We start from the raw sequence: 25,567 nt of genomic DNA on the forward strand, positions 1-25,567 counted from the left end.
CATAGTTTGGGTGGGGGGGCCAACTTATACTCAGGAGCGCCTTATATACATATATATGTTTTGTTTTTTTTCACCTTTTTGGGCATTTTATGGCTGGTGCGACTTATACTCCGGTGCGACTTATAGTCCGAAAATTACGGTATATGATCATATATATATATATGTGGCAACACCACAATTTCACACATATACACACATCCAAGTGGCATAGATTCATAGACACCCCAAAAATATGTAATTTGATATTCTCGGCTCACGGTATACGTTATCCATACTTGCTCGTGTTATCTAATCATGCTATGTTGCATTATTCACATTTATTCGTGTGAATTTCTTTCAGCCATTAAATCAGTTTGCTGTTTAATTGTTGTTTTTAATTGTTTCGAGTTAAATTATTGCGCGTAAAACACTTGTCGTCCAATATATGCCTATATTTGCCGGCGTATATTATGAAATACATTTTAGGCTTGTGTTGTTTTCCTGGTTTGGATCGTATTTTTAGGCTGACAATTTCCTCCCTCCCACACACATAATGACTTGCAATTTAGCTCCGACACAATCGAGGTGGCGTTTCATAAGCTCTGCTTCCTCAATTAACTTTCTGCCAAGCGTGAATAAACAAAATGGCCTTAACTAAAGGTTAAAGGAATAAATTGGAGAGGAAAATATAAACACGCCTTTGACAATGGTCCTTCTTGGCAGAAGGTGATCAAATCCAGGACCAGAAGAAATAAGACTCAGTCGCCATTTCCTGGCCCAGGCTGGGCTCCAACAGGTTGGTCGTCTTAACCAATGGTAGGACGTTTCTCATTTGCCACAGTTTAATCTTGTTCTCATAGCAGCTCCTGAGATGAGGTCAGAGTGGAGACTGCTGCTGCTGGCTCTGGCGGTTCTGGCACCGAGCTTGTCCCAGGGCCGCATGATCACCAGATGTGAACTCAAGAGCAGACTAGAACAGGCCATCGACCTACCGGAAGGCCTTGAAAAGTTCCGAAAAGTCCTCGTGTCAGTAGGTGAGAAGGCTGGATGGAAATGGAATGAGCTCAAGATTCTTAACGTTAAGGCTATTCTTTGAATAATATTGTCTTTATGCTTTGCAGTAACATGTGAATTGGAGAGAATGTCAAATCTCAACACCAGCATAGTCAGGACTATCCCTACCAGTCCCGTTTTAATTGAATCGACAACCAAAGCCACGAGACCCGACCGACTTCCAGAAGCAACCAACAGCACAATTGCCCCGGCACCACCAGCACCAAGCAACACCACAAGGGCCCCTGCACCGGTAGCACCAGCCGACACCACAAGGGCCCCTGCACCAATAGCACCAACCAACACCACAAGAGCCCCTGCACCAGTAGCACCAACCAACAGCACTATCGCCCCTGCACCACTAGAATCAACCAACACTCCTCTCGCCCCTGCACCACTAGCACCAGCCGACACCACTATCGCCCCTGCGCCAATAGCACCAACCAACACCCCAATAGCCCCTGCGCCACCAGCACCAACCAACAGCACAATCGCCCCTGCACCACTAGAATCAACCAACACTCCTCTCGCCCCTGCACCACTAGCACCAGCCGACACCACTATCGCCCCTGCGCCAATAGCACCAACCAACACCCCAATAGCCCCTGCGCCACCAGCACCAACCAACAGCACAATCGCCCCTGCACCACCAGCACCACCAGCACCACCAGCACCACCAGCACCACCAGCACCACCAGCACCAACCAACAGCACAATCGCACCTGCACCACTAGCACCAGCCGACACCACTATCGCCCCTGCGCCAATAGCACCAACCAACACCCCAATAGCCCCTGCGCCACCAGCACCAACCAACAGCACAATCGCCCCTGCACCACCAGCACCACCAGCACCACCAGCACCACCAGCACCACCAGCACCACCAGCACCACCAGCACCAACCAACAGCACAATCGCACCTGCACCACTAGCACCAGCCGACACCACTATCGCCCCTGCGCCAATAGCACCAACCAACACCCCAATAGCCCCTGCGCCACCAGCACCAACCAACAGCACAATCGCCCCTGCACCACCAGCACCACCAGCACCACCAGCACCACCAGCACCACCAGCACCACCAGCACCACCAGCACCACCAGCACCACCAGCACCACCAGCACCAACCAACAGCACAATCGCACCTGCACCACTAGCACCAGCCGACACCACTATCGCCCCTGCGCCAATAGCACCAACCAACACCCCAATAGCCCCTGCGCCACCAGCACCAACCAACAGCACAATCGCCCCTGCACCACTAGAATCAACCAACACTCCTCTCGCCCCTGCACCACTAGCACCAGCCGACACCACTATCGCCCCTGCGCCAATAGCACCAACCAACACCCCAATAGCCCCTGCGCCACCAGCACCAACCAACAGCACAATCGCCCCTGCACCACCAGCACCACCAGCACCACCAGCACCACCAGCACCAACCAACAGCACAATCGCACCTGCACCACTAGCACCAGCCGACACCACTATCGCCCCTGCGCCAATAGCACCAACCAACACCCCAATAGCCCCTGCGCCACCAGCACCAACCAACAGCACAATCGCACCTGCCCCACTCGCACCACCAACCAACGCCACAATAGCCCCTGCACCACTTGCACCAGCCGAAAGCACAACAGCCCCTGCCCCACTAGCACCACCAACCAACGCCACAACAGCCCCAGCACCACTAGCACCAACCAACACTCCTCTCGCCCCTGCCCCACTAGCACCACCAACCAACGCCACAATAGCCCCAGCACCACTAGCACCAACCAACACTCCTTTCGCCCCTGCACCACTAGCACCAGCCGAAAGCACAACATCCCCTGCCCCACTAGCAACACCAACCAACGCCACAACAGCCCCAGCACCACTACCACCAACCAACACTCCTCTCGCCCCTGCACCACTAGCACCAGCCGAAAGCACAACAGCCCCTGCCCCACTAGCACCACCAACCAACGCCACAACAGCACCACTAGCACCAACCAACACTCCTTTCGCCCCTGCACCACTAGCACCAGCCGAAAGCACAACAGCCCCTGCTCCACTAGCACCACCAACCAACGCCACAATAGCCCCAGCACCACTAGCACCAACCAACACTCCTCTCGCCCCTGCACCACTAGCACCAGCCGAAAGCACAACAGCCCCTGCCCCACTAGCAACACCAACCAACGCCACAACAGCCCCAGCACCACTAGCACCAACCAACACTCCTCTCGCCCCTGCACCACTAGCACCAGCCGAAAGCACAACAGCCCCTGCCCCACTAGCACCACCAACCAACCCCACAACAGCACCACTAGCACCAACCAACACTCCTCTCGCCCCTGCACCACTAGCACCAGCCGAAAGCACAACAGCCCCTGCCCCACTAGCACCACCAACTAACGCCACAACAGCACCACTAGCACCAACCAACACTCCTCTCGCCCCTGCACCACTAGCACCAGCCGACACCACTATCGCCCCTGGGTCAACGACAATCAACCGCGAGTTCCTCGAATTTCCATTAGAATTTCCTGACAACGAAGCAATCGAAATAGCGCAGCAGACCGAGATTGAGGCGCTGAAGAAGCACATCGATGGATTGTGGAGCTCAGAAGAGGCAGCCAGCGGAGGCGTGCGACGCCGGCGCCGGCAGGTTTCAGAACACAACACTTATTACGGACTCTTCCAGCTGTCGGACAAGGATTTCTGCTTCTCGGGTGATCCTTGGACAAACAACTTCTGTATTACATCCTGCAGAGGTGGGTCATCAGATCGAGGCGGTTGTTTTGTAGTATGTCGATGCTAGCTCGGTTCTACAGCAAATGTCCCGAATAGTTGTCTGTCCGTTTCCTAAAAAGAGTCTCACAAATACGGCGAACTGAACTGCATGTTTCTGAACCTGAAATGTACTACTTTCCTTTTCCCATTCAAGCGTTCATCGATGACGACATCACCGATGACGTAGCATGCTTTGTGAAATCTCGGTACTGGATGTAAGTGATAGCTTTTTGTCTTCTGACGCACATTGCTAATTCAATGGATTTAAGGATTCTGAAGTATTAGGACGTCAACAGGAAGTTAAAATGGAAGACTGTGGTCATATTTACGGAGGGGATTTTTTTTTGGGCTTACTTACGTTTGTTGTCAAAGTTTTTTTCTTCTGACTGCACGTCAACGAAGGTTTCGATCACGACGGAATGGCCACGCCCATTTTGCTTGATTGACTAAAGTGCTGTGTCCCGGATGCTTGAGTCCAAGTGGAGTAGTTGTCCATCATTTGTATTTTTTATTTGTATTTTGCTCTTCGACAGGAATATATTCCGCACGGCCAGCAGCCAGTGTTACCGAGTCAGCCATGACTTTGACGGATGCGGTTGATCGAGGGGCGGACGCCTTTTCAACAACGGCAAGAGACATGTTTGAACGAGGGCCTACCTACCGAAGCTTTGAAGGATTGTATTTTCTCTTATTTCTTTTCCTTCCTCATGCTTCTTCAATAAAAATGCACGGCAGATTCCCACCAATCAAGTCGTCGTCTTTCTCTGGATGGGCTGCTGGTGCCGGTCCTGTTCCAATCTGATAAAAATACGGCCGGCGGGCCTCATGTGGTCCGTTGCCGTCGTTCATGGGGCCCAACCAATACTTCGAGTTCGTTTAGTCCCCGCCCCCTTTTTTTAAAATTCATTGATCTCATTAAAAAATTGGTTCATATGATTAGTTCAAAGAGATAGTCATAAAAACACATTTTCATAAATAATTGGTAAATTGTGATTAAATGAAAGGAGATTCTTATTAAAATTAGTTATTTTATAAATATTGCAGACATTTCTTACGCCTTTTTTTGTATTTGTGATTCATTCATTTCTGGCCCCACAATGGAAATGTTCTTTTTACATTTTTCATACGATTGTACATTAAAATAATCTCCACATTTGAGGTCTTTCATTTTCGATGTATACGTATTTCAGAAACAAATAATGTGAATTATAAAACACCTACACCGATAATTCATTTCACAGGTGCCGCAAATAGATCATCTGGATTTTTTTATTTTGACTGTTGGGCAGCAAAGGGCAGAAGAACACAAATAAGCTGAGCCCACACACGGTCCCTGTCTACCACAAATAGCTAGGGGTCCACTCTGCAAGTTGTTTGATATTCAACTTTGGTTACAAAACAAATGAAACTCGTAAGTCAAGGTAGCAGTTCTGGAAGCAATGTGAAATTTGAGATCCTTATCACACGTAGCGACCGCTGGACCTGATCTCCGGGCAAAGCTTGGCCTCCAGATCCTCGATCTTGATGGACTCTGCGTCCTTGGAGCTGCCGAGGCTGGCGGCCCGGGTGATCTTGCTGAGGGTTTCCTCGTAGGGCGGCGGCAGGTAGACCATGACGAAGACCCCGTCCGAGCCCGTGGAGCTGGTGCTGGCGTGGCGCTCGGCGCCGCGGCTCAACGACGACAGCAATTCCGCATCCTGCGGGTCCAGCGCGATCACCTTGGTCAATCCCAGCTGGGAGGCCGAGGCCCGGCAGCGGCGGCAGACGGACACCGCCAGCGGCACCAGCAGCAGGAACGCCACCGCCGGCAGGACCACGTACACAAGCAGCTCGTATTTTCTGTCGTCGCCCAAGTCATTCCAGTTGAAGCCCTGCGTGCATAATTTTTTTTTTTTTTCTACGACGAAAAGCACTGACAACTTCAGTGAACTGCATTCATTCGTTTCCTTCTTGCTTTTGTCTTTCTGGACTTTATTATAAGAGGTCAACCGACCCCGTAGCTGGCCGGCTTGTTTTTGTACTTTGGATTGTCGGAGCGAGTGCTATTCGTTGGACTGACCTGTGACTGCGCATGCTGATCCTCGCTGATGAGGATCTGCAAATCTTCTCATGTCAAGCTATCAACGCCCGCTCTGATCTGGCGGCACCAAATAAGACGAGCGCCTCAATTGCACAAGAGTGCTCTGTCTGTCTGTCTGTCTGTCTGTCTGTCTCGACTGATAGATACTTTCTTTTAAAAGTAACTTGAACTGATTGGTTTTGAGTTAGATTGCAAGTTACTTTAATTGGTTAGCAGAAATCTGCGAGGGGAAAAAAAAATAAAAAGCACAAATATGCGAAAACGGCTACGTCGTCCAAGTGTCAGGCAGGTTGCTCTCACCTGTTGCTCACGTGCAGAGGGCGCCGGGGTCACCCAGTCGTAGGAGCCGCGCCCCGCCGGGCCGAAGCGGCGCCAGCTGCTCTCCAGGAGGCCACGCATGCTGCCCGTGCAATGATTGAGGATCTGATGGCGTTCTGCTCACGCATGGCGCTTTGAGGGGGTAAACAAGGTTGGGGGAGAGGGGAGGGGGGGGGGGGGCGATTAGTGCGATGGGCTCAAGAGGGGCGGCGACATGAGAGCAATGCAGGGCAGCGGTAAATCTGTCGACTGGCCTGAATCCTGATGTTGGATCGCATGCATGCGTGCGCACGTGATTGACAGAGGAAAAGGCGACATCATGGTTTCTCATGGGAATCATTGCTTGAACTTGAATGTTGAAGATCACCAAACAAATCATGGCCGTTGATTTGTCACTGTTTGAATGCGAGCGTGCAGGAGATGGACTTTAGTGAGGCTCACTTTCTGCTTGTCATGTTGTTGACGCCCAAACAGATGCCGAGGGCCGCTGACGTGCCACTGGCATCCATTAATCCCCATTGGAATATTACAGATCACGCATGCACACGCGCGCGCGTGCACGTGTGTACACACACTCTCATCCACACTAACAAAATCATGCAGTCACACAAACGTGCAACAAACATAACAGGTTGGTGACGCCTGACGTTTAATTCCACTTCAGAAAGGGACATTATTTCTAGCTTCTTTTTTTTTCTGTTTGGAAAATAATACGTGTTGTTTGCCTTCAATCAAACGTGCAATGTCTGAATCTGCACGGCTGGGCAGAATCGGGAGTGTGGCGCGCGTTGGATTATGTCGGCCCGTGAGATTTATCACGTGGCGCGGGCAGGCGGGATAGAGGCGAGCGTGCGAGGGGTCTGCATGACACCCGAATCCTCAAACCGGCGGAATGGTGATTCGCGTCGGCCGCCGTGCTGCCAGGGGGCGCTGTGTGACACACGAGACGGCAAACAGGACTCTAATCCTGCCGACACTTTAATAGAAACGTTTTCCCTTCTTCTCCACTTGATTGTTTGCTCATATTCGTTTAGTTGATTCTCTGTCTTACTTTTCCAGCCTTGCTGACAACTTTGGCTAAATTTTAATCAAAACACTGCCATTCATATTTGCCGTTGCCTTTTCTGTCCCTTTTTGCTCTCCGTAGTCTTTGGTCCGGAAGTGCCGTGTCGCGTTGCATGCTGGGAAAACACGTGTGCTCGTGTGATCAACTAAAAAATCAGGCAATATTTTAACCCTTAATAAAAGTTGTGACTTTGCCACATTCCATTAGTTAAATTTTTATCAGTATCGCTTTTTCCGAGTTCCTTGCCCGCCCGTGTTTACCGTGCCGACCTCCATTTTGTGTCGAACAACAACAACAACAGTAATAACAACACAGCACTCAAGTTTCTCTGTATGTATTTTGCAATCTTATTTACAAGTGTACGATGAAAACTCGGCAATTGACAGTGTTCATTCGTTAGCATGAACCCGTAGCTTTCGATTTCAGAAAAGTTGCAGAGGTGGGTGCCATGTCAGGCGCAAAGAAGGAAGATGAGGGGCCGGCGGACGGACGTTTCTCGCGGGTCAAGCGGGACCCCCGATTCTGGGAAATGCCCGACCGCCAGCAAAAGATCTCCATCGACAAGCGCTTTACGTCCATGTTCCATGACGAGCGCTTCAAAATCAAATCCACGGTGGACAAGCGGGGACGACCCGTCCAACACTCCACCGCCGAGGACCTCCGACGCTTCTACCAGATCTCCGACGATGAAGATGAGGATGACGACGAGGAGCAAGTCAAGACTGGTAAGGAAGCCTTCTCAGACCATTTTCTTTCACGGATGTCAACTAACGCTTGAATCTTCTCAGGTGATGAAGATGACGACGAAGCCGGCTCGTCAGATGACGCGGAGTCGGGCTTGGATTCCTCCGACGACAGCGGTCCGGACCTGGCTCGCGGCAAAGGTAACGTGGAGACCAGCTCGGACGAGGAGGACGAAGCTGAGGACGTCCTGCAGGGCGAGGACGAGGAGATCCAGCACGACTGGGGCGAACTCTGCAAGGATGCCCAGCGCAGCGAGCAGGTCAGCTCGGCCTGAAGCGGCCCGTGTCGATCGGAGGTCTGAGCTCGCCGCCTCTTGCAGGTTTGGCGCCGGCTGGCCATCTGCAACGTGGACTGGGACCGCCTCAAGGCAAAAGACCTGCTGGCCATACTTAACTCCTTCAAACCCGAAGGGGGCGCCGTGCTCTCCGTCAAGGTGAGGCGGCTCGGCCCGACGGTGATTGAATTGAGCTGCGGTATCTCAAAGTTTGATTTGACTGCTACAGATTTACCCGTCGGAATTTGGGAAGGAAAGACTCCAGATGGAGGAGTCCCAGGGCCCGCCGGAGCTCCGGGCACTGCCTGACGATTCTGAGGACGACACTCAAGAGGACAGGTGACCTTCCCACGAAGGCCGTGATGCTGCTAGCGCAGTTTTGGCGGCTCCATGACGCATTGTGTGGCCAGGTCGTACCGAGAGAAGAAGCGCGACTACCAGTTCAAGCGTCTCAAGTACTTCTACGCCGTGGCTGAGTGCGACTCGGCCGCCACCGCCGCCAAAATCTACCAGGAGTGTGACGGCTTTGAGTACGAGAGCAGCTGCTCCGTTCTAGACCTCAGGTAGGTCGCCGTCTTCACGGCAACTAACAACGCTTCGCACACGCGCTAAGCTAGGCTAGGCTAGTTTATCTGCTTCAGTGGCTGCTCTGTTTACGTCCGCTCAGGTTTATCCCCGATGACGTGACGTTCGAGGACCCTCCCAAAGACGTGGCGACCGACGTCAACTTGGCGACGTACACGCCCAAACTTTTCACTTCGTCAGCCAGCGCGACCTCCAAGGTAGTCGTGGGGGGCCGGGAGGCGGAGTCTACACTGTGACATCACAGGAAGTAGCCCAAAGCATGGGAGCTCAATCGCTCGGTCAGCCAGATGTGGTGCATTCAGGTGGACCTGACCTGGGACGAGACGGACCCGGAGCGTGTCAGCGCCCTCCAGAGGAAGTTCAACAAAAACCAGCTTCTGGACATGGACTTCAAGGCCTATTTGGCGTCATCGTCCAGCGAAAGCGAGGACGCCAACGCTGAAGAGGAGGAGGAGCAGGAGGAGGACGAAGGTGAGCAGGAAGGCAAGGCCAGCAAGAGCCAGGATCAGTTGGAGAGGTACCGGCGGCTGCTGCAAGGCCTCCACGACAAGGAGAGCAAAGAGCAGCAGGAGGCCCAAAAGATGGAGATGGAGGTCACCTGGGTGCCGGGTAGGATGAAGAGCCCAAAAGGCGACTTTGAATGCCTATTTCAAAGGTCTGAGATGGGCGTTTCATATTGCGCTGCGCTTTTCTCCTCCAGGCCTGAAGGAGGCCACAGAGCAGCTGGTGAAGAAGAAGCTGGAACAGAAGCAGCAGCAGCAGCCCACGCCCTGGGAGGAATTCCTGCAGAAGAAGCGAGACAAGAAGAAGGCCAAGAAGATCAACAAGAAAGCCCAAAACGAGGTCAGCCCGTTAGCATAGTTAGCACCTAGCCGACCAACACGCTCACGTGCGCTCTTCGCCAGGACGGCCAGCTGAGCGACGACTCCCTTCCCGACGCCGTGGACTTCAACGACCCGTTCTTCCGCCAGGAACTCACATCTAAGGGTGAGTCTTAGCTAGCGTGCGGCAAGCTAGCGCACACGTAGGCCCAGGCATGCAGTCGGGTGGTGACAACTTCCCGCTGATGCTCCTCAGAAGGCAAGACCAAAGACAAGAAGAAGAAGAAGAAGAAAAACCAGGATGGAGAAGAGCGTACAGCAGAAGAACAGCAACGTGTGGACCAAGACAAGGTTTCACCTACACACAATGTGCTTCAAAATGCGTTTTATCACAACTTAATGGATGCGTTGGTTCAGGCCGAGATGTCCCTGCTGATGGACGAGGACGACGAGGACGAGAGGCACAAACATTTCAACTACGACAAGTTGGTGGAGCAGCAGAACTTGAGCAAGAAGAAGAAGAAAAAGTTGATCAAGAAGGGAAACGTGCCCGACGAGGACAACTTCCAGGTCAGAGTTCCGCCCGTCGCCGTCACCGCCATCGCGCGCACGTCATGACGCCGCCGCCGCTTTTTCCGCTCGCAGGTGGACGTGTCGGACCCTCGCTTCCAGGCGGTCTTCACGTCCCACCTGTTCAATCTGGACCCGTCGCACCCGAGCTACAAGCGCACGCGGGCCACGCAGAGCATCCTGGATGAGAAGCGACGGCGCCGAGAGGAAGCGCACAAACAAGAGGGTGCCACTGACAATGGGGCTCGCCAGGCGCCTGGAGATGGCACAGACCGGGACGCCGCTCCCGGAGAACCCGCAGACCGAGGCGCCGCGCCCGAGCCCTCGCGGGACGCCAGCTTGTCGCTACTGGTCAAGTCCATTAAGAGCAAAACGCGCGACTTCCAAGCGCGTAAGAAAGCGAAAATACTTTGAACTACGCTTCCTGCATGGACACTGAGGGCCCAACTTTGGACGTGTTTCGATGAAGCCGCCGTTTCTGCCCTTCCGGAAACACGAACGGGAACGCTCTGCTTTCTATTGCGGACTGTCGAGAACTGTGGACACCATGTCCAGGACAAACTATGTTGTTGAAGGCCTCAAACGTTTGAGGTCTGTTTCTATTCCTCTGGAAAGTGAAATACACGTCAGTCGCCGCTAGAGGGAGCTCACGTAGCACAAATACCAGCTTTCCCTTCATTTGAATTTGTATCAAGCGTCAGTATTTGACACTTTGCATTGTAGAACATTATGTAGGTCATTCGTGATCTCGAAATCAAATAAAAAGAATCAAAGCAACCAAAAGAAACGAAATGTGCCAAAATGAATGTCAATCCTGCTGTGTGTTCATTTGATGGTGTTGCTGGTTTTATTTATTGACTTTTTTTTCTCATTTTTTAATCATACATTTGAGCATATCACAATAAAATATTAAAATCACCAATATTTCACATGGGGCGGAACATTCAGGAAGCCGCTGGCCTGCCATTTTTAAATTGCCTTAGCACGATGTCCCTCAAATCCCGCCCCTCTGTTGCCGCTTGTCAATCACAAAGTGAGCCAAGGAAAAACTTCCGCTACAAATGTCCTTTTATAATGTGTCTTCTACACTAAAAGAACATGCTTGTGTGTGTGTGTGTGTGTGTGTGTACGTCAGTGACGTGCGGTGAGGCACTGACTCCTTAATATATATAAACCCAAAAGGGTCAATCAATCAATACCGATTAATTCGTATCTCATCAGAATTCTACGCACGCACGTTCTTCGTGGTCTTACCATAATTTGTAGATGAAGTCCATGCACCTATCCATCGCCACAAGAAGTTTGGTTACTTTGTAAAAGTCCTTTTCTTTCATTTTGGCCAGCACCCCATGAAGCTCTGATGCCAACAGTGAGTCCCAAGTCTGCAGCTGGGGCTCGTCTATCATCACTGACGTCATCAAATCCCCCAAAACGCCTTGACTTTTAGCTACATTGCGTAAAATAACAAGAGAGCTGTGCTTTGGGTGTGACGTCAGTTGTCTCGTCTACCAAGCGTTGGCTCACGTACGCCCCTATCGGTGAGGCAGAGTACTACCAGCAAAACAAAGCGTTTCACTTTTGTATTTGAACAGTAAATATGCAATTTCAGCAATTTTGACTACAAAAATGTTTGAAAAGATCAGTGGACAAATATTAATATTCATTTATGTTTTTTGGTTTTTTTTTACTTACTGTCATAATGACAGGTGAGGAAGAGCCTCACCTGACCGCACGTCCCTCGTGTACATGTGCGTGTGTGAGATACTACCACGGTGTGGCTGCAAGTGTGCGTGCGCAAACACACAAAAGCAAATAAAGCGGGTTGCCATGGCAACAACATAATCGCCTTAGTGACGGGGCCGTTAGAAGGCGGGCGCTACGGGTCTGTGCTGCTGCTGCGTGAGCTTCTGCGGGTCCAGGGTCTCAGTGAAGGGCGGGGCTTGGTAGGGTTTGGTGGTCACGATGGTGGCACCGTTGACGATCGGGTAGGGCGTGGCCCGGGCGTGACCGGGGGCGGCGTCCAGGTGCTGCCACGTGAACAGGTTGGCGTGCGAGCCGGACTTGAAACGACGCAGGGCGCTCAGCGTCAGCACCGTCTGTTGGTGAGCGCACAAACTTAGTTAGCGTTGATCGATGCGTAAATGAACAAAAGAAATGTGCTCAAAATAATCCGATTTTTTTTTAGCATTTTTGGGGTAATTTGACGTTCTTTGATTTGAAAAAGGCCCTAGTGACCTTCCAACTAATGAAGCTTGACTTGCTTGTGACCGACCCAGGTGATGATGGAGAAGAAGCAGAAGGCGATGGCGGCTCGGGCGGCGTCGGCGCCCTGCGACAAAGGCAGCTCGTCCGCTGATGTCGCTTGCCACTGATTGACCAAGAAGCAGAAGCCCACGAACCACAGGAAGCTGGCCACACCTCAGCACGCACAAGCAAAAATGGCACGTGTTGGTTTCAAACTACCGTAATTTTCGGACTATAAGTCGCACCAGCCATAAAATGCCCAAAAAAGTGAAAAAAAACAACATATATATGTATATAAGTCGCCCCCCCACCCAAACTATGCAAAAAAACCCGCGATTTATAGTCCGAAAATTACGGCAGGTGGGTTTTGTTTTCGTTTACCTGAGCAGATGAGGTCGAGCAGTACGGCGCGCCGTCTGTCCGTCAGGCTGCTGAAGGACGGAAAGACGGCGTCGAGGAGCAAGAAGAAGGCGCTGGCCAGGAAGCAGGCCACGCCCACCGTCACGCCGAAGTTGCAGGCGTCCGCGTTCTTGTTGAAGACGCACAGCAGACGCTCGCTGCCGATGTTGACGTAACCCTCGTTGACGATGCAGCTGAACACCACCATGGAGAACACCTGCCGCGAGCGTCACAAATTTGCCTCAGTGTATGGCGGCGCCCCACGCAGGTACGCCTGTCTTCTTTTAAATCATCTTAAACACATTTTTTTTATTTAACACTAGTCATTTAAATATGATTAAAATGCAAAATATATGTTTTAATTATAGAGGATTGGTTGGTGACTAGTTCAAGGTGTGATCATTAGTTTGATCAGTTTTGAAACGGAAAGTATGCATACAGTAAATACATTGAAATCTATTTAAAAAATGCTTGTAGGATAATTCAAATGAAATGGACGCGGTTAAAGTATGACGTGCAAATTGCATCCCGCTGCTCATGTGCATCATGAACATGCGGGTTGCAGCTCTGGACAAAAGACCAAATACTGAAATCGATCAATACGAAGCCGCATCGATAAACCTTTTCATGCTGGATGATGCACCTAATGTGATGTGAGAGACAAAGAGTGGAAATGCAGCCCCCCCTCCCTCCTTTTTTTTTTCTTCTTCTTCCAGATGCTCACCCACGACAGCAGCCTCAAGATGGTCCGCGGATGCGTGAAGAAGGCGACCGGGTCGAAGACAAGCTTCCCGGCTTTGGCGGCCCCGTACGCGGCCGCTGGCTCCATGGCGGCCTGCCCCCCTCCGAGCGAACTGGTAGCGACCTCCACCGGCTTTGCGCGGCTCCTTCTCCCCGCCGTGAGAAGCGGACGAGACGGCGACAGAAGCAGCTGTGCGCCGCTGTGCGCAGCCGCAGCCTCCAGCAGCAGCAGCCTCGCGATGACGTCACACCCAGACTCCTGCCTGGTTGTTATTGGTTTATTTGCGTCAACTATTCCAAATACGTTTTTATTTCATTTTTAATTGGTAAATACATTCGTTTTTTTATACACATTCTTAAAAAAAAAATTCACAAAACAAAATTAGTTTCAATGTAATGTAAATGCTTTGCTCCAGTCATTTTTGACATATTACTCAATAAAAGAAATGAATTCCAATTAAATTAAAGATTATACTGACAAATATTTTCCTCATTAGTAGGAGTTGCAATTTCTCTGTCGAATTTCCAGCCAATGTGGAGTATTTTTGTCATACTTTTTATAAAGTCAAAACAAGGACAATTCTTTTTATAACTGCTTTGTCTTCCACTAAAGTTCCTGCTTGTTGATCTTTCTCTCTTTCTTCTCTTCTTCATCTTTCAAGGCCTCCACGTACTTGCTCCTGTCCTCGTCCTCCTTTTTTTTATCCCCACCATAAAAAAAAAAAAAAAAGCTGTATTTTTAGCCAATGTTTCATTTACGTGCACAAAAAAGGACATTTACCTTGATTCTGTCTTTTGCTGCTTTCTTCATCTCCTGGTGAACAAAAGCAAGAAGAGACTTCACCTTCCTGTCACCAGTGTAAAACACCGCCTGGGGGAAATACAAGACTGTTGGCCATTTGAATGTGCTTCACACTTTTCGATTATTTTGAATCTTTTGTCATCGTACTCTCTCCGCGTAGACGGCGGGGAACAGGCAGAAGGCCGGATAGCCGCTCTGCACCGACATCTCGATGTCATTCGCTGACGCGTCGATGCGAGCCACCGCCACGTCGTCGCGAGCCCCGAAGGCCTCTGCTAGCTCCTCCCACAACGGGAACACGGCGCGAGACTCGGGACTGTACGGCACGTCTGCAAGAAACATAGGTCGCTTCATTAGGTACACCCTTTTCAAGTACAATCGTGAAATACCGTAATTTTCGGACTATAAGTCGTGTTTATTTTCATAGTTTGGGTGGGGGGGCGACTTATATACATATATATGGTTTTTTTTCACTTCTTTGGGCATTTTATGGCTGGTGCGACTTATACTCCGGTGTGACTCACAGTCCGAAAATTACGGTAAATATCGATAAATGAGTGACTTGTGTGTCTGTGTGGTGCATTGTATACGCACAAAACAAGACAAATACAGTCTTGTTGGGGTTGAAGGCCACTTGTTCAAAAGTACTTCCCACGAGTTCCTTCACTGGACGTTGGTCCCATCCTTCTGGGATGGGCTCGCTCTGCATCTTGGCCTGATACACAAAAACACACACTCATTGATTTGCGTTTCACGTCACACCCGCTACAGACTGGCCGTACCTTGGCCTTGCCGTCCAAGTAGTCCTGGCAGAAGGCCTCGATGGAGTCGGCGTCCGGCGTGGACGAGGGCAGCTGGTAGGTCACGTGGTCGGTCAGGTTGACCAATCGCACGAGAGGAGCCTCGTAGTCGCGCACGCGGAAGTACTCCATCAGGCGGCCGTTGCGCGGCTCCGACACGTCCACCAGTACGAACAGAATCTTAAGACATACGTGGAAGAATTCATTTTGTGAGTATGTGTGCGTTTGCATGTGTGTGTGTGCGTTACCTTCATTCTGAAGACCTCGGCGGCCGCGTCGAAGGCGGCGTGCAGATGGGGGAAGTCGGCCGAGCCTTTGTCGACGAAAAGGAGGGCGTGGCTAAGAACGGGCGACGACAGGATCTGGTTGGCCGTCTGATGAATAAATTAAAACTTATTTCTATGTTGTTTCTATTTGTGACTACCGTAATTTTCGGACTATAAGTCGCGTTTTTTTTCATAGTTTGGGCGGGGGTTGGGTGGGGGGTTGACTTATAGTCAGGAGCGACTTATATACCTATATATGTTTCTTTTCACTTTTTTGGGCCTTTTTATGGCTGGTGCGACTTATACTCCGGTGCGACTTATAGTCCGAAAATTACGGTATTTCTAATTTAATTCCAAACTTTTTTATTTGGTCGTCCTTGGCTACCTTTCCAGTGTATTCTGTGACAGGCTCCATCTGGTAGACGCTGACAAAAGTCGTCAAGTCAACTTCGGAGGTCTGCGGCGTCATCTTGTAGGCCTGAATTAGCTTAGACTGCGAGGAAACGCGGAAAAAGGGAACCCAAACCCAATTTCTTAGTTACGATCCTAAAATGTTCCAATAAAAAAAAAAAAGCCTGTTGTTACCTGTTTAAGGAGCAGCACCACATTATGCGTGACATCATATTTCCTGATGACATCATCATTCTGGGTCACGGCAAAGCTGATGTCCGGGAGACTGACCGCGGCCGAATAAAATATCCGAACGTACTCGCTGTCCAGCTCCTACACAAACACACACACACACACACACTTAATGATATCAATAATCTTATTGATGAGAAGCGAAGCCAGGGACAGTTTGATGGCGATCACCTGAAAGAATCCGAGCACGTTGAGCTCCTCCTTCGAGCTCACCAATTGGCTGAGATCGCTGATGAGGTCAGCAGCAGGCCCCGCCCTCCTTTTCAACCACGTCACAATGGAAGCGGAACTCTGAGGAACTTCAATCGCACACCAGGCAGGATTAGACAAAAATATTTGTGAGATTGTTTTTTTTTTGGGGGGGGTGGGCATCTTTTATTATAGGAGAAAAGAAATAATTACATTTTGTGAGTTAAAAAAATTTGGGGAATATTTCAGGGGGGAAAGTGAACTTGAACTCACCAGGGCAAGCGACAAAGTTGAATTTCTCTCCAAAAAGGTAGAGCCTGATGCTTGGTGGTCCTGTTGCGCTCAGTTCTTTGGCTAGCTCTTTGTCTTTCGTCACGTCCACGGTTGCCAACTTGACATCGGAGTCCTGAAGATGCCCAGCGGCTCCTCGAAAGACTTCCGACAACCGACGGCCATCTGCAGACAGCGGAACATCTAATGGACAGAAATGGTGAAGACGAGTTTGGATGGATGGATGGATGGATTTCATCATCAATTAATCCCCCCCAAAAATTTCAATTTTGACAAATCTACATAGTCAACAAACATTTTGAAACATCAACACAAATTTGAGTCTCTGATTAACCAATTTTTTCAGTACATGCTTTAATTGAACATTTCTTGGAGCTTACCGTAATTTTCGGACTATAAGTCGCGTTTTTTTTCATAGTTTAGTGGGGGGGGGTCGACTTATGCTCAGGAGCGACTTATATACATATATATGTTTTTTTTTCACTTTTTCGGGCATTTTATGGCTGGTGCGACTTATACTCCGTTGCGACTTATAGTCCGAAAATTACGGTACATTTCACACGACTATGACTTCATAAGACTTACAGAAGTGCACCAGTAGTTGTTTGTAGGTCCTCAGTGCGCTGTTGAAATTGTTCTTGTTTAGCAGTAAAATTCCGTCCTCCTCCGGGAGCGTTTTGGCTTCTTGGCCACTAACACCGAAGCATAAAGCCGAGAAAACCAGCACCGGCAGCAGCAGCGGCAGCGGCGGCCTCGCCATTGTCGCAACGTTCCGTTCCGTAAGGTAAGACCAAAGTGCCCGGCCGGAGTAGTTGTGAATGTTATCAGGCCCGTCTTGTCGTTCATTAACTCGTTATCTCAGCGCTCTCATTGACGGTTGCTCGTATCAAGATGATTGCTAATAGTTGCCGAATGCACTTGACCTAACAGCAAGGTCAAACGGGAAAACACTTGAATTAAAGGTACAGCGCCACCTATTGGTGGACTAATAGAATGCAATGACCTAAATTCGAAGCATGTGCTTTTTTTTTTTAAACGTTTAATTCAATATTTACTGGTATGTGTCCCAAATGGATGTCTTCAAAAAACACTACATCCATTTTTGGATGTTCACATTTAATGCAGCTTTGAGGCGGTAAAAAAAAAGTTGATAAAGTGCCATACAAGGTGTTGAAATAATCCACAGTCAAGATTTACGGTGTACGTGTAGCTGCTTTCCACAGTGAGGGCAGAAGTGATGAACATCCCACAGGTCCGTGATCATGAAAGGAATCAGGCAGAAGCCACAAACCAATCTGAGAACAAAGTCAAAGTTTGTACAAGGTGTTGAGATATCCAAACGTGCTGACACGCTAATAATTACCTGGAAAATGCCAAAACGCAGCATAAAGTGAAGGCTTTCTTCCCGGGGATTTGTTGGATTTTGGTGGTGACGTCACGGCGGCAGTGAGGACACTGAACGCTGCCCGGAGAGTCCAGCAGGTTGGATGAGGTCGAGACCACCGTGTCTGTTTGTCAACAAATCGAGTTTGTTTAACGCTACTTCTGCTTTTTTTCTACCTCCCAAAATAGAAATCAGAATCCTATCAAAGAATTCTCATCATCTGCGACTTGGATTTATTCCATTTGTTCCGTACCCAACGGGGTCGGAAGGGTGACGACTGGAGACGTCTGCGGCGGACTGAAGATTATCGGCATCAAGACAGGAAACGGATCTGGACACACAGTCGACGATGAAAAAGCCCGACTTATCGCAGACACCCGATGGTCAGCGGTCTTACTGGTTTCTTGATAGGGAGGCGGGTTTGGAGCGTGCAAAATTGAAGCGTCGTAAGACGGCGGAGGGCCAAGGTCAAACCTTTCGACGTCCACAGAGGAGGCCGGCGGTGTGGCCACCTCGTACACCGGAGGGTCCATCAGCATGCTGAGAAGGAAGACGAAGTGGCAATCAAGAAACACATTTGAAGCAGATTCAGTTTAAAAGGTCATCCGAATTTTTTATTCAATCTGGCTACAGTTTGAATGTAGAGGATGCGGAGCAGGAGTCTTACCTCGAAGCGAGTCGCGAGTTGGACTGGGAGGATGCGACACGTTAGCTGTCGTGGCTAGTTGCGAGATCAAAGTCGTTCAACCTGTTCTTTACCACAATCATATAAGTAGTTCTCGTAACCTAGAATTAGCGTATATAGGTCATGCATAGCTTTCAAAATAAATTCCAAGCAGACTTACACTATATAGGTCAGGGGTGTCCAAGTCCTTTTTTTCACGGGCCGCATTGTAGCTTCTTTCGGAGGGCCATTATGACTGTCAACTCAAATAAATGTATGAGCACCTCATATTATATACAGTCAAAGCTACAAAACAAACTGACAAATAACCTCTTTTCAAATCAGACGAGTAAAAAAATGGTCAAATATTTAAAAAAAAAAAAGATATTAAAAGTGAAGACAATTTCCAATTTTAGTAGTGACACACGAATTTGATGCACAATTTGTCTTCGCGGGCCACATCAAATGATGTGGCGGGCCGTATCTGGCCCCCGGGCCTTGAGTTTGACACCTGTGATATAGGTCATGCATAGCTTTCAAAACTGACTCCAAGCAAAAGAAAATATTTGACAAAAAATACACGACAAATAAAGCAAAACGTTAGCCGAGTAGAATCATAGCAATGACGTAAACACAGTTTTGAAGCGGCCGACGATTGACCTTTTTGATGCGATAGAAAGGGAATGTGACCTACAATTCAAACGAGTTGACGTCAGATTTTCTGCTGGAAACATTTTTAAATGTTTGACGTATAATGCAATGCATGCGTTCACTAGCGACTTACACAATACTCGCAGAACTTGTTTCAAATCATTATTTCATGTCCCACATAGCGCTTAATCACTTTTGGGGCGCGGCACGTTACATAAATGAGTATGATTTGGTTTGAACACAAAGCACAACTTTGTATTGTACAAAAAAGAAAAAAGATTTATTGGTCAATTTACAGGCATTATTTTAAATAAAAAATACAATATAACTTAAAACCAACAGAAAGCAAGCTACTATTTTTCCCTAAAATGGTTAAATAACAATAGCAAATATATTGCTTGGAATGGAAATAAAGAACAACAGAAAGCAAGCTACTACCGTTTTTTTCCATGTATAATGCGCCCCCATGTATAATACGCACCCTAAAAACGGCATGTTGATGCTGGAAAAAAGCCTGTACCCATGTATAATACGCACCCAAATTTTGACTCCTACTTAAGTCCGTGAACGTAAAATTATTTCAGAAAAAAGATCATCTTTGGGAACAAGCGGATGTTATTCTGCCGGTCAGTATCACTGCGCATGCGCGAGCATACTCAATAGCGAAGAAATGTTTCGGATTTGTGTAGGGTACATTGTGACAGCAAACGAGCAGGTGATCTAGCAAGCGTCTGATACGAGAGCAATGTGTTTGAAGTGAACAGCAGAGAAGAAAGCGCATCTGTAATGGCGGCCTCCGTATCATATCCGGATTTAAAAAGAATTTTTTTTTTTTTTTGTACCCATGTATAATGCGCACCCCAGATTTTAGGACAATAAATTAGCTAAATTTTGCGCATTATACATGGAAAAAAACGGTATTTTTCCCTATAAAGGTTAAATAACAATAGCAAATATATTGCTTGGAATGGAACCCATTGCCTCCCTGCTTGGCACTCAGCATTAAGGGTTGGAATTGGAGTTATCATTGGGATCATTGGGACTTTCATCTTTTTTCTTTAATCTTTCGTACACGTAAATACATTTTTGGCAACGAGAACAGTAGTGTTTCACATTCCAGCAGCTGTTAAAGCAAAACGGAATCAGGCAGAAGCCGCAGAAGCCGCTGAAATGCGAGCAGAAAAAGTGACTTATTATTCCGGACATCAATGGGCCGGCCACACAACCAACTTACCCTGCGAGGGCGATCATGACACACGCCAAGTAGGCCCACGGCGAGGCATACACGAGGGGTACGGTGGTGACCTCGTAATGACACTTTGAACATTGCACATAACCGGGAAGGTTCCTCAGTTCGGTGATGGAGATGGTCTGTTGTGGTTGCGGCTGCGTCACCACCACCACTTGCACCGGCGCTGCGTGCGCACCGCCGCCTCCTTGGTCTCTCCGACAAAAAGAGGGATGTGTGAGGTCAGCGACAAACGAAACGTACAGCGAAATGATGTGAGCTTGACATACCCTCAACGGGTGGCTGGATAACGACTCGCGGCGTATCGGCGGTGGTGACGATGGGCGTCCTCAAGACGGGAAAGGGATCCGGCTGGACATTGGCTGCAAAACAGCCATTTGTTTTGTTTACAACACTTGAAATTCGGGGAGACGTTGCCATCACGTTGATGTATTTGATGTATCTGCAAACAAAAGGTAGGAAAGGTCATACAATTAGCACCAAAACTCGTTGGATTGCATGGGCGGAGGCAGCGCTGGAAAGGAACAATTAACAGTCATTCTATGACGTACAAAAGTTAGTTTCATTTTTACTCGTTAGTCTGTGCAGCTAAACTTTCCTTTATTTTTTTTACATTATTCAAAAGAGTTGGAAACAGCGACCATCTTAAATATGAAACGTGCGGAATTCAACACCCTAAAAAGCGTGTGGTGATCGAAAGGAGACAACTTCCGGAGTCGTGACGTCATCAGAAAGCGGCGCACCCTGATTGACAAATTAGAAGGAATAAATAAACACAGCAAATAAGATCGTTGCGCGCTCAAGTTTCACCTATTAAAAAATGAAATTGGTCTTTAGAGCTTTTTGTATGTCAAATATGTTTCTTGGATAAGGCCAAACTCAAAACCCTAGCTAGCGGGCTACATGCTAAAGGCGGCGGTGTGGCCACCTCGTACACCGGAGGGTCCATCAGCATGCTGACAAAATTGCTGACAAGGAAGACAAAGTGGCAATCGGGAAAGACATTTGAAGCAGATTCAGTTTAAAAGGTCATCAGAATTTTTTATTCAATCTGGCTACAGTTTGTGTGAATGTAGAGGGTGCGGAGCAGGAGTCTTACCTTGAAGCGAGTCGCGAGTTGGACTGGGAGGATGCAACACGTTAGCTGTTGTGGCTAGTTGCGAGATCAGAGCCGTTCAACCTGTTCTTTACCACAATCATAAAAGTAGTTCTCGTAACCTAGAATTAGCGTACATTTGACTTACACTAGGAAGGTCAAGCATACTAGCTTTCAAAAATGACTCCAAGCAGACTTACACTATATAGGTCATGCATAGCTTTCAAAACTGACTCCAAGCAAAAGAAAATATTTGACAAAAAATACACGACAAATAAAGCAAAAGGTTTGTTGCGTAGAATCATAGCAATGAAGTTAACACGGTTTTGAAGCGGCCGACCGTTGACCTTTTTGATGCGGTAGAAAGGGAACGTGACCTACAATTCAAACGAGTTGACGTCAGATTTTTGGCTGGAAACATTTTCAAATGTTTGACATATAATGCAATGCATACGTTCACTAGCGACTTACACAATACTCGCAGAACTTGTTTCAAAACATTATTTCATTCCGACATAGCGCTTAATCACTTTTGGGGCACGGCACGTTACATAAATGAGTAAGATTTGGTTTGAACACAGGATAGTCGGTGGCGCACTGGGTAGCATGTTCGCCTCACAGTTAGGAGGGTGTGGGTTCGATTCCACCTCTGGCCCTCCCTGTGTGGAGTTTGCATGTTCTCCCCGGGCCCGCGTGGGTTTTCTCCGGGCGCTCCGGTTTCCTCCCACATCCCAAAAACATGCTTGGTAGGCCGATTGAAGACTCCAAATTGTCCCTAGGTATTAGTGCGAGTGCGTATGGTTGTTTGTCTCTGTGTGCCCTGCGATTGGCTGGCAACCGGTTCAGGGTGTCCCCCGCCTACTGCCCGATGACGGCTGGGATAGGCTCCAGCGCGCCCGCGACCCCCGTGGGGACTAAGCGGTTCAGAAAATGGATGGATGGTTTGAACACAACGTATTATACAAAAAAAAAGATTTATTGGTCAATTTACAGGCGTTATTTTAAATTAAAAAAATACAATATAACTTAAAAACAACAGAAAGCAAGCTACTATTTTTCCCTAAAACGGTTAAATAACAATAGCAAATATATTGCTTGGAATGGAAATAAAGATGAAGCAATTAAAAAAAGCTCAAATAATCAGCATTGTGTAAATCTGCATGATTTGTTATTGATGTTCATTCTAGATGCTTGTTAATTGAAATATTAGGCACAGAAAAACTTCAAATACTTTGGGGGGAAAAAAAATAGCTATCAATAATCAATAAATGAGCACACGCAGGCTAAGGGCCGTAGCCCCCCCTGTTGTACACGTAAATACATTTGTGGCAACGAGGACAGTAGTGGTGCACATTCCACCAGCTGGGAATGCAAAACGGAATCAGGCAGAAGCCGCAGAAGAAGCTGAAATGCGAGCAGGAAAAGTGACTCATTATTCCGGACATCAATGGGCCGGCCGCACGACCAACTTACCATCCGACGAGGATCATGATACACGCGAAGAAGGACCACGACGAGGGACACAGGACTTTTACGGTGGTCACCTTGTAATGACACTTTGAACATCGCACATAACCCGGATGGTTCCTCAGTCGGGTGATGGAGATGGTCTGTTGTGGTTGCGGCTGCGTCACCACCACCACTTGGGCCGGCGCTGCGTGCGCACCGCCGCCGCGGCCGCGTGCTTGGTGTCTCCGCTGGCCTACTGAGAGACAAAAAGACAGACATGTGAGGTCAGCGGCAAACAAAACGTACAGCGAAATGATCTTGACATACCCTCAACGGGTGGATGGATAAAGACTCGCGACGTGCCGGCGGTGGTGACGATGGGCGTCCTCAAGACGGGAAAGGGATCCGGCTGGACATTGACTGCAAAACAGCCATTTGTATTGTTTACAACACTTGAAATTCGGGGAAACGTTGCCATCACGTTGATGTACCGTTTTTTTCCATGTATAATGCGCAAAATTTAACTAATTTATTGTCCTAAAATCTGGGGTGCGCATTATACATGGGTACAATTCTTTTTTTTTTTTTAATCCGGATATCATATGGAGGCCGCCATTACAGATGCGCTTTCTTCTCTGCTGTTCACTTCAAACACAATGCTCTGGTATCAGACGCTTGCTAGATCACCTGCTCGTTTGCTGTCACAATGTACCCTACACAAATCCGAAACATTTCTTCGCTATTGAGTATGCTAGCGCATGCGCAGTGATACTGACCGGCAGAATAACATCCGGTTGTTCCCAAAGATGATCTTTTTTCTGAAATAATTTTACGTTTACGGACTTAAGTAGGGGTCAAAATTTGGCTGCGTATTATACATGGGTACAGGCTTTTTTCCAGCATCAACATGCCATTTTTAGGGTGCGTCGTATACATGGGGGCGCATTATACATGGAAAAAAACGGTATTTGGAGGAAATAAAAAATAGGATGATTGTCTGAAAATGACAACTTGAGATTTACATACCAACGCCTGAGTGAAAGGAGGAGACTTGAGTCGTGACAACGGGCGAGCCCAAGATGGAAATTGGACCCGGTTGGAGAGTTCCTGCAAAACAGCCACGGCGGCCTCAATAAATGACGGGCTTGTTGCCTGACGGATGATGTAAGATGAGGTTGAGCTTTACCTACCCTCTCTTGGGTGACGGGTGAAGACTTGAGACGTGTGGGTGGTTGTCACGACGCCAACTGGAGCGGCGTTGACTGCAAAAACATTTTTGAAGACGTTGGAATTCAATTGATGGACATAATTGAAGGCAAAATTGAAAGAATTGCAATGACGTAAAAAATTGGAGTCATGTTTATCACTACGATGGTAAACTGCTTACTAGGGCACCAAGAATTGGGACTGACTTGTCTCTTCGTAGGATGGCGGCGCCTCGGAGGGCGTCTGGTAGGTGGGTGGAGGCGGTGGACGGAGCGTTGCCTCCGCGTAGGAAGGCGGCTCCATCAACGGGTGATTCTGTCAAGCGTTACGCTGCAAACAAAAGGAAGGAAAGCTCATACAATTAGCACCAAAACTCGTTGGATTGCATGGGCGGAGGCAGCGCTGGAAAGGAACAATTAACAGTCATTCTATGACGTACGAAAGTTAGTTTCATTTTTACTCGTTAGTCTGTGCAGCTAAACTTTATTTTTTGTACATTATTCAAAAGAGTTGGAAACAGCGACCATCTTAAATATTAAACATGCGGAATTCAACACCCTAAAAAGTGTGATGATCGAAAGGAGACAACTTCCGGAGTCGTGACGTCATCAGAAAGCGGCGCACCCTGATTGACAAAGTAGAAGGAAATAAATAAACACAGCAAATAAGATCGTTGGGCGCTCAAGTTTCACCTATTAAAAAATGAAATTGGTCTTTAGAGCTTTTTGTATGTCAAATATGTGAATTAGATAAGCCCAAACTCAAAACCCTAGCTAGCAGGCTACATGCTAAAGGTGGCCACCTCGTACACCGGAGGGTCCATTAGCATGCTGACAAAATTGCTGACGAGGAAGACAAAGTGGCAATCGGGAAAGACATTTGAAGCAGATTCAGTTTAAAAACAGTGAAAGGTCATCCGAATTTTTTATTCAATCTGGCTACAGTTTGTGTGAATGTAGAGGGTGCGGAGCAGGAGTCTTACCTTGAAGCGAGTCGCGAGTTGGACTGGGAGGACACGTTAGCTGTTGTGGCTAGTTGCGAGATCAGAGCCGTTCAACCTGTTCTTTACCACAATCATAAGAGTAGTTCTCGGAACCTAGAATTAGCGTACATTTGACTTACACTAGAAAGGTCATGCAAAGCTTTCAAAATAAATTCCAAGCAGACTTACACTATATAGGTCATGCATAGCTTTCAAAAATGACTCCAAGCAAAAGAAAATATTTGAC

At 48.2% G+C, this 25,567-nt stretch overlaps 6 protein-coding genes and 1 long non-coding RNA gene across 10 annotated transcripts; 2 read left to right on the forward strand and 5 right to left on the reverse strand.

The window, feature by feature from the left end:
* Positions 1-4,859: 4,859 nt before the first annotated feature.
* On the reverse strand, positions 4,860-13,759 carry LOC133151329 (synaptogyrin-3-like). 2 transcript variants are annotated; one of them, XR_009713884.1, is made up of 6 exons: positions 13,633-13,759; positions 12,891-13,125; positions 12,538-12,683; positions 11,520-12,361; positions 6,188-6,337; positions 4,860-5,678 (listed from the first exon to the last, which is right to left on the reverse strand). XR_009713884.1 is itself a non-coding variant. In XM_061274263.1 (4 exons), exons 1-4 carry the CDS (start codon positions 13,735-13,737, stop codon positions 12,128-12,130), a joined length of 720 nt encoding a protein of 239 aa, XP_061130247.1. In that variant the 5' UTR covers positions 13,738-13,759; the 3' UTR covers positions 11,103-12,127. The 2 variants fall into 2 exon arrangements, 1 of the variants encoding a protein (XP_061130247.1); XM_061274263.1 differs by lacking the exons at positions 4,860-5,678; positions 6,188-6,337 and having other exon boundaries at positions 11,103-12,361.
* LOC133151035 (small integral membrane protein 28-like) lies at positions 5,268-6,286 on the reverse strand. The gene is made up of 2 exons (XM_061273764.1): positions 6,188-6,286; positions 5,268-5,678 (listed from the first exon to the last, which is right to left on the reverse strand). Exons 1-2 carry the CDS (start codon positions 6,284-6,286, stop codon positions 5,268-5,270), a joined length of 510 nt encoding a protein of 169 aa, XP_061129748.1.
* Positions 7,350-11,067, forward strand: esf1 (ESF1, nucleolar pre-rRNA processing protein, homolog (S. cerevisiae)). Its single transcript, XM_061274207.1, has 13 exons — positions 7,350-7,601; positions 7,698-7,996; positions 8,060-8,274; positions 8,335-8,448; positions 8,519-8,628; positions 8,700-8,852; positions 8,957-9,071; positions 9,177-9,483; positions 9,575-9,717; positions 9,780-9,861; positions 9,952-10,046; positions 10,113-10,265; positions 10,341-11,067. The coding sequence occupies exons 2-13, from the start codon at positions 7,720-7,722 to the stop codon at positions 10,677-10,679; spliced, it is 2,103 nt and encodes a 700-aa protein (XP_061130191.1). The 5' UTR covers positions 7,350-7,601; positions 7,698-7,719; the 3' UTR covers positions 10,680-11,067.
* On the forward strand, positions 12,241-13,761 carry LOC133151342 (uncharacterized). The gene is made up of 3 exons (XR_009713888.1): positions 12,241-12,367; positions 12,542-13,176; positions 13,625-13,761. It is a non-coding gene; the product is annotated as an uncharacterized LOC133151342 (long non-coding RNA).
* Positions 13,762-14,004: 243 nt separating this feature from the next.
* Positions 14,005-17,661, reverse strand: zgc:136472 (uncharacterized protein LOC678514 homolog). Its single transcript, XM_061274228.1, has 11 exons — positions 17,225-17,661; positions 16,622-16,822; positions 16,331-16,458; positions 16,103-16,240; positions 15,903-16,010; positions 15,500-15,625; positions 15,234-15,431; positions 15,046-15,166; positions 14,599-14,780; positions 14,431-14,520; positions 14,005-14,343 (listed from the first exon to the last, which is right to left on the reverse strand). Exons 1-11 carry the CDS (start codon positions 17,397-17,399, stop codon positions 14,257-14,259), a joined length of 1,554 nt encoding a protein of 517 aa, XP_061130212.1. The 5' UTR covers positions 17,400-17,661; the 3' UTR covers positions 14,005-14,256.
* Positions 17,662-17,699: 38 nt separating this feature from the next.
* Positions 17,700-18,991, reverse strand: LOC133151335 (lipopolysaccharide-induced tumor necrosis factor-alpha factor homolog). 2 transcript variants are annotated; one of them, XM_061274273.1, is made up of 6 exons: positions 18,869-18,991; positions 18,691-18,771; positions 18,421-18,563; positions 18,277-18,354; positions 18,003-18,147; positions 17,700-17,934 (listed from the first exon to the last, which is right to left on the reverse strand). In XM_061274273.1, the coding sequence occupies exons 3-6, from the start codon at positions 18,560-18,562 to the stop codon at positions 17,826-17,828; spliced, it is 474 nt and encodes a 157-aa protein (XP_061130257.1). In that variant the 5' UTR covers position 18,563; positions 18,691-18,771; positions 18,869-18,991; the 3' UTR covers positions 17,700-17,825. The 2 variants fall into 2 exon arrangements, with proteins under 2 accessions (XP_061130257.1, XP_061130256.1); XM_061274272.1 differs by lacking the exon at positions 18,869-18,991 and having other exon boundaries at positions 18,277-18,563; positions 18,691-18,823.
* Positions 18,992-20,311: 1,320 nt separating this feature from the next.
* Positions 20,312-25,463, reverse strand: LOC133151328 (lipopolysaccharide-induced tumor necrosis factor-alpha factor homolog). Of its 2 annotated transcripts, none has more exons than XM_061274260.1 (7): positions 25,321-25,463; positions 24,545-24,668; positions 24,323-24,394; positions 24,159-24,239; positions 23,460-23,552; positions 23,157-23,388; positions 20,312-20,503 (listed from the first exon to the last, which is right to left on the reverse strand). In XM_061274260.1, the coding sequence occupies exons 2-7, from the start codon at positions 24,639-24,641 to the stop codon at positions 20,341-20,343; spliced, it is 738 nt and encodes a 245-aa protein (XP_061130244.1). In that variant the 5' UTR covers positions 24,642-24,668; positions 25,321-25,463; the 3' UTR covers positions 20,312-20,340. The 2 variants fall into 2 exon arrangements, with proteins under 2 accessions (XP_061130244.1, XP_061130245.1); XM_061274261.1 differs by lacking the exon at positions 20,312-20,503 and adding an exon at positions 22,657-23,087 and having other exon boundaries at positions 25,321-25,461.
* Between the last annotated feature and the right edge of the window lie 104 nt (positions 25,464-25,567).

Source organism: Syngnathus typhle, linkage group LG3 (genome assembly GCF_033458585.1).
Source record: "Syngnathus typhle isolate RoL2023-S1 ecotype Sweden linkage group LG3, RoL_Styp_1.0, whole genome shotgun sequence".
NCBI lineage: Eukaryota > Metazoa > Chordata > Actinopteri > Syngnathiformes > Syngnathidae > Syngnathus > Syngnathus typhle.